We start from the raw sequence: 12,299 nt of genomic DNA on the forward strand, positions 1-12,299 counted from the left end.
TACTACATACAATTCCAGGCATGTATGTGTTCGGTGTAAAGACTAAGAGTCCGTGAAGTGAGAGGAAAACCATGAGTGGCTATGACACCACATCTACCTAAGCCTTCAGACAATAGAGATGCCAAGTGCACCAACAGATATGCAAGTTCAGGCTACTAGATAATCATATCACTACTTGGTCAAACACCATTCGCAAAGTAGAGTGCAATCACATAAGATCCAAACAAACAAGGGTAATAGAGGAAACATCATAACCAGTTGGTTGTGATCTATATATACATTTTTATGCATTTTCAGAACTTACTTGGATCAACTTCTGTGGAGCCTCAACTGCCCAAAAAAAGGCATATTTGACCCACACTATACTAGAGTGGCAGAAGATTCATATTATATTTGTTTATGACAACAGTTATAATTCTTTTGACAGTCCTTACACCATGCGCTTTCCGATCATACCAAAATAGTTGACCATATTAACCGAAGTATTATTCAACAACTTGGCTACTCAAGAAGTTCACCTTCCAACCCAAGGTATAGAAAATGTAAAATATGACAAGAGTAAAGGGTCTTTGGCAGAGGTCATTGTTGCACTCCAACCATAAATTGCAACAAAGCACCTGCAGCAGCAAACAAGTAATAAATCCCAAGGACTGCAAAATGTAGGAAGACAATCAAGGAAAAAATTAAACAACTATAAAGAACTGGAACTGGAAGATACTACAAACTGTTCAATCTAGAACCACAACAGAGTGACTGCTGGAACGATACAACTTGTTAATTCGGAATGACATTGATAAAATCTAGCAATTACAGTCAACCTTATAACATTACAAACAGCTATAATGAAGGTGAATGGGAAGCTATTGACAACCGCAGTTTACAGACATTAACAAAAATAGATGAGCTTACAGTCAAAAATACAAGATATTAACACAGTTAATCAGAAGGAATACTATTCTGTCAGGCTCACATACACATTGTTTCCCTTTCACCTTTCTATTAAGAACACAGCCAAGCCACTCCTCTTCTGACCACCCACCCCTCCGACCCCCACCCCAAATGTGTCCCCTCTGCACCCAAACAAACCAAAAGACTAAGTCCATAATCTGATTTCATACTTTGAACTGTTAAATGGCTTTTTATAGATTTTTTGTGATTATGTCACATTACTTCAGAAGATCCCCTAGTAGTTATTATTTTGCTGAGCACCTGTGACTACGTATTAAGTCAGCAACATACCTGTACACTATAAACCAGCAAAAGGCTTTTCTCAGCTGCCAAGAAGAACTCTCTTTGGGTCAAGCTGGCCACTGCAGTAACTTGAAGGAACAGCAGAAAGTTCCTGTCTTCCTCTCCACTCTTCACCAGGTTTCAAAGTGATAGGCTTTTCCACTGCAGCAGCCTCAACACACAGCATGTGCTTGTATTCATCATCTCCAAAATCAGCTATGGCCTTTGCTCTCTTGTCCCAAGGGTTCCACACAACTGGGGAGAAGAAATTACAGAAAGAAGCCACTCTCCATTAGAAAATCCAAACAACTACCATAAACAGTTTATTACTGATAGATACTCCACCCATACATTCTACAAATATCGAGTTGCTACATGCCTGAACAATTTGTTCAAAATTAAGATATACTGAAGAGTGGCATGGGAGGAAAAAAAACCCTAGAATATCAAGCTCTTATTTAAATGAAGCACAAAATAGTGATTCTTTCACTAAGACTGACATGAAATGAGCTCCTAGAAATTCAAGGTTCTGAACCCAGTATAGCAGGACAAAAGAATTGACTTTTCTCTCATTGCAATCAGCAACCCAATTTACTCTTCAGATAAATCAAGCTCCTATACGCAGGAAAGCTACAAAGATTGTCAATTACCTGCATCTGGCAACCCATCCTTTCGAATAACAAATGTCCGTTTCTTTTCATGATCCAGGATCGCAATTTTTGTGGGGGTACTGAGATATATTTTGTCCACCTATAGAACATAGCACAGACATCACAAGAGATAAATCATAAGTGCTAAAGCAATGAAAGGAAATAGTTGAAGCCCCAGCTGATAAGATTCTCACTTCAGACTCAAAAGTAATTGCATCGCCTTGCTCAGTGAATCTCTCCTTATTCTCAAGATAATCAAGTGTCTCAAGGCCCTCCACGCGGACTTCACTGTAAAATGAGAAAAGGAGAAATGATATGTTTAGTTCAAAAGATAAATTCCAGGACGACAAATTTACAGAAATATTTTTATTCTTGTTTAAGTATGCGAGCATCCTATCAAAAACATAATTAGAGAGCAACTTTTATTTACTTAAAAATGTTTTCAGCACGCCCCCTCATGTGCGGGCTTGATTCTTTATCTGAGTCCAGCACGTGGATATTCATTTAATAACGGGTGACGGTGAGACTCGAACTCAGAATCTCTATCTGCTCCGGTATCATGATAAGCAATGGACCATGTGCCAAACTCAAACCCCCCAAAAGCTAGCTCATGAGGTAAGGATTGCCCAAGACCATGCAAGGAGAGCCGCCCACCCCACTACTCCCAATATGGGACTTTCTAACAATTATTTAACTAGCAGGTCAATAAACATGGAGCAGTACTGAGTCTTCCTCTTCACTTTTATAAAACTCAATGGAGTTTCTCTAATTCTAAAAGTGCCTAAAATAAAGAGGAAAAGATGAGGATGAAGAAACAAGGCTATGAATGTGTGTCCTTTATTCTTAAAGCTTACTGATTAAAAAGATGATGTGATATAGCAAGAGAGGCCAGATGACAGTTGAGACTTGAGAGAAAAGAAAAGCAAGAGGAGGTGAACATACTTCCTTTTTTGTTGCCGAGCTATATGCTCTTTAAGATAAGTAGATTTATTCGTGTGGTCAAAAAAATATCCTGAGCAAATTTTTTACATAAATCCCGACAAAGAGGCAACCAAATTTAGGTCTTCCAAAAGTTTGCGAAGACATAAAATCCTAGAAAGAATGCTAAAACATATCTTAAAATAATATTCCCCCGTCCCAATATAAGTGGCACCCTTTGACTTGACATAAAGTTTAAGAAAAAGAAAGACTTGATTTGTGGTGTAACATAGTCCTTGACATTTGTGTGGCTATAAAGAGAAATTTTAAAGTAAATTGTTTCCAAGTTACCAAGTTCAAAAAAAAGTTAAATTGTTTCCAATGATGGAAAGGTGAGATTCTTTTAGGGACAAACTATAACGAAAGTGTGGCACATATATTGGGACAGAAGGAGTAGTTAAGGAAGTATCCATTTCCCATCCTGAACCTGACATTAGGAATATTAGAAGAGCCTCAGAATAACTTTTGTTGTGCTTATCTAGGAGGACCAGATATCAACAATCAAGAATGACAAACCTGCATGTCTACCAGAAGCATCTAATGAGTTGAAAAAAACTGTTTTTTTTTTCAACATCGACAAAGTTGTATTCTTTAGCATTAAGGACATGCTGGCCACCTTCAAAAAATTTACAGCCCTAACCAAAATTAGAAGCTCCCTATTAATTCTATAATTTGATCTACATCTTCTATACAGAGCATATTCCAAACTGCTTTTGTGTAAACCGAATATTTGATACTTCAGTGGTTTGATATGAGTCAAATAGACTCACCATAAGAGGACAGGAACATAACTTGCTTCCCGAACTCAGATAGCAGTGTCATTGAAAGCCATCGATTCATAGCTTAAGCAGATTCAGTGGTACAAAAAGGCTTGATTGCTTCATGGATTATGTGAAGCCCTTCATAGAAATGTGTTGATACGTAAAGTACAAAGTGACCCGAACAAGAAACAGCTGCTTCTTTGAGCCTCACTTTAAAAGGCAAAAGAGTAAATTTTACTCAAAACAAAGATCTAAAAATAAACAAAAAAGAAGGGTGAAAATAAATATATTGTTATTAAGCACGACTTCTCTGCATGTAAACTTCAATATTCTCATTGTCATCCTTTTCGTTCTCAAATTTGCAATGCCTCTTCCTCTGCTACTTCAGTTTATTTACTTCTTCCTTTGTTTTCTTCTTCAGCAATAAGCCTTTCATTTTTATTTCTTTTTTCTAATATGCAAATCCAAATCCTTTGCATCTATTTGGCTATGGCAATCTCAAATAATAAATTTTATCAAGTGGGCCTTTTGATGTTGGAAAGGAGATGGGTTTCTGGGGTATCTATGGATCTGTCGGATGGGCTCAAAGGAGAATTATTTGGGAGGAGTAAGGTGTTGGTACAGGGAGATGGGATATACCCTGGGTGTTGGGGGGGATTTTAATACCATAAGATTCCCGAAGGAGAGGTTTGGTTGTAGGGTGATATCCAAAGCCCTGGAGGAGTATTCGGAGTTTATTAACAATTTTCTCTTATTGTTTTTTCTTTAACAAGCGCCAATTTCAACTGGTCCAGATCGGATGACTCATCTTCCAAATCAAGACTAGATAAATTTTAGTGTATACTTCTTGGGATGAGTTGGCACCCAATGCGATCCAGGTTCCAGTTCCACGACAGCTATCGAACCATTCACCCATCTTGTTGGATGGCAGAGAAAGGACTAAGGAGAATGACATCTCCTTTTAAATTCAAGAAAATATGGTTGATTTCGGGGACAGAGTGGCTAAATGGGAGAATAAGATGATTGATTTAGAAGCATATGATGTCAGAAACATTATTGAGCAGAGCAGGGAAGATCTCAACAGGGGCCAAGCTGAATACATAAGATATGGATGAGCATGCAAGAGAATATATCTAAGCAGAAATCTTGAGCCACTTGGTTTGAAGAGGGGAACCATAATACTAAGTACTTCCGTAGCTTGATTAGCGACACAAGAAGAAGAGTTTAACTACACAGTATCAGAAATCACAGAAACATGTGGGTTCAAGGTAATGACAAGAACGCCAAAGCTGATGTACACCATTTTGAACATCTATTTAATAATCCTCACCATTTTAATGATCAATGATCATACTACAATCCTGGATTTTATCACCCCATGCATTACTAAGGTGATAATAGTCTTCTGCCTGTCATACCTGACTTACAAGAGATTAAATCTGGTGTTTTCAATATGAGTGCATCTAGTGTTGTTGGCCCTAATAAATATCTCCTTACTGTCATGCCTGACTTTCAAGAGACCAAATCTATTATTTTCGTCATGTGTGCATCTACAGTTGCTGGACATAATGGCTGCACTGGAACTTTTTTCAATACGTGTTGGGACATCATCCAAAATAACATAAAGGACTTTATCCAAACTTTCTTTCAAGGGAAAAGCCTTACCAAATTCTATACCCATACTTGTTTGGTTCTTATACCCAAAATAGACTCTCCTAATAGCTTTCTGATCTTCAACCTATCAGTCTAAGCAATTTCACCTCCAAGATCCTTTCTAAAAGACCTTTGCTTGGTAAGCTGATTTCTCTGCATCAAAGTGGATTCCTAAAAGGAAGTTTGATTACTGAGAATGTTCTCCTGACTCAAGAAATTCCTCAAACCATCAAGGAATACAGCAAAGGTAGTAATATGATTATGAAGCTGGATATAGCTAAAGCTTGTGACAGGTTGCCATGGGGATTAGTGCCACGAAAAAGAAAATCATTTGGCTTCTCTGATGAATCGCTAAATATTATTACGAGTATTACTAATGTGTGGTATTCTATTTTGATAAATGGCAACAGAGTTGGATTTTTCATCTCAACTCATCACTCAAGTTATCAAGCAAGGGGACCCCTTTGTTCCCATCTTTGTTCATCATTGGCTCGGAAATACTAACAGGATGATATAGTGACAATAAGTCAATAACAGGTCTATAAAAGCTTTTTCATCACTGCTCCTAACACAGCTCCTCATTAAATCAATAGAATGAGAAGAATGATGGGTTACAGGAACAAGAGCTTTCCTTTCCCCTAACTTGGGATTTCTCATTTACAGTGGAAGAAAAAAGACTTGTTAGTTTGACGGCATGTAGGCAAAAATGGTAAAAAAAGAAAATTGAATAGTTGGCAAAGCAGGACATTCTCTTACGGAAGAAGCATGGTTCCTATCAAGTGTGGACTAGAGTCTATGCGCTTATACACACTCGGCTATGAATCCTCCTACAGGGACTTGTAAAAGCTTTTATAGATTAAATATTTATAGACCTGTTATTGCCACCAAATAAAGACTTGCAAAAGAGCTCAGCCCGTGAAAAAAAAATCCTACTTCTGTTGATTCTAATGCTTGGAAAATTTTGATGAAAATCAAGAAAAAAGTTGAGCCTCACATTATCGAGAAGATTTAAGCTAACAGTTCTAGCTTTTGGTGGGACAACTGGACAGGTAAAGAGGCATTAGCTAATCTAGTTCAAGGCTCACGGAAGTCTTACAAAACTCTTGTTAGTCACTTCTTCACCAATGTCTTGGAAATTTAACAAGCTTAGTAATGTCGTCCCTGATAATATTATCCAACTGATTAGCACCATTTGTATAGAGCGAAAATAAAATCATAAGCTAAATTGAAATTTGGAATACCCTTTCTTCATTTTCCTAGAGTACCATATCCCCATGTACCCGGTCGCCGTAATTATATTTACACACATGTTCGTTCAAATTTCCACCAATAAAGAATTTTTTGTGATTATCAAAATTGTGCACTTCGTCCAGAAGAACCATGCTTTTAGCTTCTTTCTTCTCCATTGGAGGCAAGTCCTTTTTTGGCACTGTCCACTTTTAGAAAAACTAAATGATGATACAAAACAGAAGCATGTGCATTTTAAGAGATGATTTAAAGAACCTCTTAACGGACTACATTAGTGATAAAATGTGCTAATTTCCAACAAAATAAGGGAGCTCCTTTAAGTATGATTGTATTGTTAGTACAGCATTGGTGGATCCAATGACTTTACAGCAATGTACGTCATCCATGAACCAACACACCAAATTTTAGCTTCTAGTTCAGCTCAACTGGTTATCATATGCTATTATAGAAGTTGGACTACAGATTTTGTTCACTAGGGAAAAGAAAAAAAATAACACCACAAAGAGCAGAAGATTTGATCTTTATTAATTCCAACCTCATCTTTGTCGATGAGAAGTTGCTCCATGTAAAAGTGGAGATTGTAAGACCATGATACTATTTGAGACAAGATTGACTCACTCGATGAAGTGGATATCCTTGAGATTGCCAACCTCTACTTGGTCAGCCATCTGGTTCTATAATGCACTAATAGTGTTTAATGTATTACTAGTGTTTATGAAATGTGATACTATGGAAAGAAGTAAAGAAAGTACTGAGATCAAGTCCGGCTTGTGTTTGCTGGGTGATATGTAAAGTTGGACCTATTGAGGGTAAAGCTACACCTGTAAGTATTCTGAAGTATAGATGCTTAACTCATTAGCTCGTTACAACAGTATTATGTTTCGAACATGGGGGTTACCCAATTTTTCACGTCCTGCATTAACTTGGTGCTTCACTATCTACATAAATAAAATCCTTTTTTACTTCAAAAGGTACAATATTTGTATTAAACCTAAATCAACCAAAATTTGTGCAAGTTATAATAATAGTAATAATAACACTAGACATGTACCTAGACAATCACTCACATTTTTGTGCCTTTTGTCAATCCTATTAGTGAAGGTGAAAGAGACAAAGATACCTCATATTAGAAAGTCTATCAGATTTTCACTAGTGAAAATATGTAATTATTCACAGCTGAATCTTTTCATTACCAAGCAGGAGTTTTCTTGGAAATAAAAGGAAACATTATTTATCATCACAATTTATCGATCATTTTAACTGCAATTAAGTTTGTGAACTTCCTAGAATCCGGAGAAAACAAGAAGAAAATGATAAAACCACAGGGTAACCATACCTGATGTCTGAAACAGAGAAGTAGGTGTGATATGCAAATGTAAATGCGAAAGGCTTTCCATCAGTGTTGGTGTTTCTAATACGAGATGTCAACATCAAATCTCCAGCAGGACTCAAAGCTACCCGCAGCCGATACTCAAAACTAAAAATGATTATTGATCCATGTAAGGAGAAAGTAACAATAAAACCTAACAAAAGATTAATATGTATATTAACAGTATTCATCCATGCCTGTGAGGCCAAATTTTCAAGTCCTCCTCAGACGGTTTCAGTATCAAGTCAACAAAAGCCCTAGAAGAAGTAGCTGCTGGAAATGGAGGGGGGTCTTTGTCAATGCTCCAAAACCTGTTTCGGGCAAATCCATGCGACTCAAGAGGGCCACGATTTGCGAACTGCAAAGAAAACAGCCTATATTTTACCAAAATGAGCAACCACTAGAAAATCAATGAAGATGCTTCAAAATCAAATACCTGTGGGAAACATATAGGAATACCCCCACGAATTGCTTTTGGAGGCTTAAAAATGGCCTGCAAAGGTGTGGTGGATTAGAAAGTAATACGCTTATGAATTTATATCCTCATGATCATCCAATTATACCATGAAAAAAGCTCATATCCAACAAAAATATATGGCGATTTACCAACTGAAGTTTGTCGCAGTAAATTGCCAGCATTAAAGAATCAAGAAAAAGAAAGTTCAAATCGCAATAACAAGGATTTAAATATTCTTTTACCCTAGAAAGAATGAGTACAAAGGATATGCCACCCAACAAAGGGGATTGTACAAACAAAACAAAGAAGGCATTCAATCTCTTCACAACTCCCATCTCATTAAAAAAGCAAGAAGATTGAATTCAACAACAATTCTAAGAAAGTCCACCATTATCTGACTAGTATCAACAATAGCAAAATTATTGAACACAGGTGCAACAAATATAGGTGCAGATACAGAAGTCAGATTTGTCATCAGCTAAATATCTAAAGATAATAAGAGTACATGTGCTAAGACATAACTAAGAACTGTATACTGTGTATAGAAGTAATTAACTGAAAATTCAATGGACTAAAGTAAGTATAAACAAGTTCTAGTATTCCATAAGGGTATCTCATACTGTCATACAGGAGAAGCATATTCTGATACTTTATGTGAATATATATACAACACACATGAGGATAACAACTCCCCTACCCAGGAAAACAGCGGTCCACCACCTTTACTTTTCTTGTTGTGATAGAGAAATAGAATACCACCTTTCATTCCCAAAGTAGCAATAACTTTACTTTTTTTTGATAAAAATAAAGTAGTAGTAATAACTTTACTTAGGTAGTAGTTGACTGCTTTACAAACCTAAGTGTGTCATAAACTACGGGCAATACACGCTAATCCAATTCATTCCAGGTTTACCAACATATGGGCAGCTCTGTGATGCCTAAGCTTAGCGACTGTGTATATATCCACACAAATATACTTACATACATATATATACACACACACACAAATTAGCGAAGCTAATTATATCGCTAAGGGTGATCAAGACTTAAAATAGATGTAACAAGTAATATTTGACCTAGATATGCATTGTAATTTTCTGTATATACAGTACAAATCTCCAGCGAAGGTGCTCAACCGACCACCCTTGACCCAATGTGGCTTCGCTACAGATACATGTGTGTCACAAACATGTATGAACAGATCTCAGTGCTACCTAAGCTTACAGCCTTAAAGAATAAGAAACAAGGATTATTGTTTTATGTGAATGTACATATATATCATTTATATCTGTTCAACCAAAACCAAAATTTCAACCAAGCTACATTTCTCAGTCATAAGTTGCAGCCTGAGCTAATGCACCCTGGGTGAATTAATCAAACCCAACGCATATTCCACACCCAAGACCAATTTGTGCAGGATTAACATGGTTTCGGCACGAGGCTTTGGAGGATCAGTGTAACATAGCAAAAAATAGGTAAGGAATTATTCCAAGACATAGACTACTGTTTATGTTCTCTACTCTGCAAAATGTACATGCCCTGTAGAAATCCCTTGTCCCATTCAGGGGGAAGTACTTGTATAAACAGAATAAACTTGCTCACATTTGCACAGGTTGTAGAAGCAAGGTCTCCAGATTTGAAAACCCTAGTAAACTAGTCATTTATCTTTTCAGCATGTTCAATCAACACATGAAGTAAATGCTAAACACTCAACGAACCATGTGCTATTGATATCATATAACAAAAAAAAAAAATAGTCCGCCCAAATTATAGGGCAAAGTTGGTCACCAAAGGGAGGAAACTCTTCAAGCTCACAACCAGAAGAGGAGAGAAAATTTCAATGTAACAATACAATCCAGGAATTCTTAAAATAACTTTTCCCTTTCACCAACCAAAACCTTGTCATAGGAATTGATCCATAAGTATTATACAAGTTGGGATCAGAATACATTGGAAACGAATAGAAAATTATTTTTTCTAACTAGCTGTCAGATAGAACTCCACCAAGATGATAACAATGAAAAGTACCTTGCTACTAACAAAGAGCAATTCCTCTCTCTGATCATTCTTCCAAGACGTCACCTGACCACCATAGAGATACACCTACAAAGGTAAACACTTAAGAAGGGATGTTGATGACTAAACTAAATGCCAAAAACATAAAAATAATATAATGACATGTTGAAGACAAAAGAGCTCATAGAAACTTCAAATTTCACATCTTGTAAACAGGAAAATAATACCAACACTCCACCCAAAAAAAAAAGAAACATAATGCTTGACATATTCTTTTTTTTTAAAACCTTATAATGCTTGACATTTTCCCATAAAGAAAACCTGATTCTGTTGACTGAGTCAGTAGTAAGAACTAAGAAATGAAGGGAAAATCAGGTAAATTACGGCAACAGCATCACCAACTTAATTTATATACACAACTATTCTGACTACTCTTCACAGACTAATGTGAGTCGGCTACTTCTTTTTTTTTTTGGATAAGGAAAAGTTTTAAGCCAATGACAGCTACATATGTAAAAGCATGCACAAGGATCAAGGTCGTTGCTCAATGAAATCTGAAAATGCGGGAACTTATCACGGGGGTACAGATCTGTTTCATCACACTCACTCTCCTTGAAATTTGAGAGGTTTCGTCCCTTTCACTTTCTATTTTAAAAGTACATCCAACAATGCTCAACACCAATCATCAAGAACAAAATTCTCAAATACAAAAGTCAACTATTTGAAATATCAGCCACTCCAGGTGGCTGGCAAAGGGGTTTCTTAAGTATAATATTATGGGTTTCTACTGATGCATCCACTTTCAGAAACTAAAACAATGCAAAATAAACCACATTAGCATTTCAAACAATGGATTCAGATCCCTGTACCTACTTGCCCCATACCTAACCCTATACATAAAAGCAAAACTTCACATAAATCTAACGATTCAAGAAATCAATCAAACATGTAACTCGAAATCATAAATTTTCAAAATGACCCAGAAACCCAATTACACAAAAACAGTAAAGATCTCAAACAAAATGGGTAAAGATCTCACAGAATACCTACACATTACCCGCAAAACGAAAAATGCTTCATACCTCGGCAGAACTGCCACGAATCTCCCGGAGAATCACTTTTTCAAGGCCATTAGCGCCCTTCGTCAACTCCACTAATGGTTTCTCACTAGTAGAAGACGTCATCATACACCCTAAATTTCACCAATTCACAATCTTCTCGATCAATACAATATACATACCCTTTTTCTCTTCCTTTTTTTCCCCGATTCACGTTTATTCATATCATATATTAATTAATTAATTATATTAAAAATAACTTTTTTCACTTTCTTCCACCGTTACTGGTTCTATGTGTTTGACTTAACACGAAATTTAAAATTTATGATTTAAAATAAATAAGAAATTATATTTATGTCAATATAAATCATTAAATTAATGATTATTTTAAAATTAAGTAAATCATTAAATTAATGATTATTTTAAAATTAAGTAAGTATTATTTAATAAAAAATGTGTAATTATTTTTTACACTGATTATAAAAATCATATAAATTAAGATAGAGAAAAATATACATACTTTAAAGAAAAATTCTCAACCAACAATAGTTTTGTAAGGCTCCATACTTCTTCTGCCACTTGTTTAATGAACCCATTTTTTTCACCTTTTACGAAATTTTAAAAATAATACTTAAAATCTATCCTTCATTAAAAATTAAACATTATATTATATTACATATAAAATTAAGTAGTAACAAACATTAATAATGTTAAGGGAAATGATTCAGTTTAATATTAGTATGCTCATGTTATGCCAACAATGTTAGCTTAGGTCACTCGTGATCCTAGGCCTAGTGTCCGCACTCGAGAGATATATTCAGAGTGTGACAATAGACATGCTTTCTATTTTAGTCTTTTTTTCCAAATTTCTATTTTTGT

The 12,299-nt window shown here is 35.9% G+C and overlaps 1 protein-coding gene across 1 annotated transcript; it reads right to left on the reverse strand.

Annotated features, from left to right (window-relative positions):
- Nucleotides 1-237: 237 nt before the first annotated feature.
- Nucleotides 238-11,658, reverse strand: LOC101265043 (putative glucose-6-phosphate 1-epimerase). Its single transcript, XM_004242864.5, has 9 exons — nucleotides 11,445-11,658; nucleotides 10,375-10,449; nucleotides 8,326-8,382; nucleotides 8,087-8,247; nucleotides 7,857-7,997; nucleotides 2,075-2,168; nucleotides 1,881-1,980; nucleotides 1,240-1,485; nucleotides 238-617 (listed from the first exon to the last, which is right to left on the reverse strand). The coding sequence occupies exons 1-8, from the start codon at nucleotides 11,547-11,549 to the stop codon at nucleotides 1,271-1,273; spliced, it is 948 nt and encodes a 315-aa protein (XP_004242912.1). The 5' UTR covers nucleotides 11,550-11,658; the 3' UTR covers nucleotides 238-617; nucleotides 1,240-1,270.
- Between the last annotated feature and the right edge of the window lie 641 nt (nucleotides 11,659-12,299).

This window comes from Solanum lycopersicum, chromosome 7 (assembly GCF_036512215.1).
Source record: "Solanum lycopersicum chromosome 7, SLM_r2.1".
Taxonomy (NCBI): domain Eukaryota; kingdom Viridiplantae; phylum Streptophyta; class Magnoliopsida; order Solanales; family Solanaceae; genus Solanum; species Solanum lycopersicum.

Excerpts from the sequence above, each read along its gene's own strand:
- LOC101265043 (XM_004242864.5), bottom strand. The coding sequence starts at position 11,549 with ATGATGACGTCTTCTACTAGTGAGAAACCATTAGTGGAGTTGACGAAG. Across the intron at positions 10,450-11,444 it reads TTCGTGGCAGTTCTGCCGAG|GTGTATCTCTATGGTGGTCA; the intron begins GTATGAAGCATT and ends TTACCTTTGTAG. Across the intron at positions 1,981-2,074 it reads CAATTACTTTTGAGTCTGAA|GTGGACAAAATATATCTCAG; the intron begins GTGAGAATCTTA and ends TATGTTCTATAG.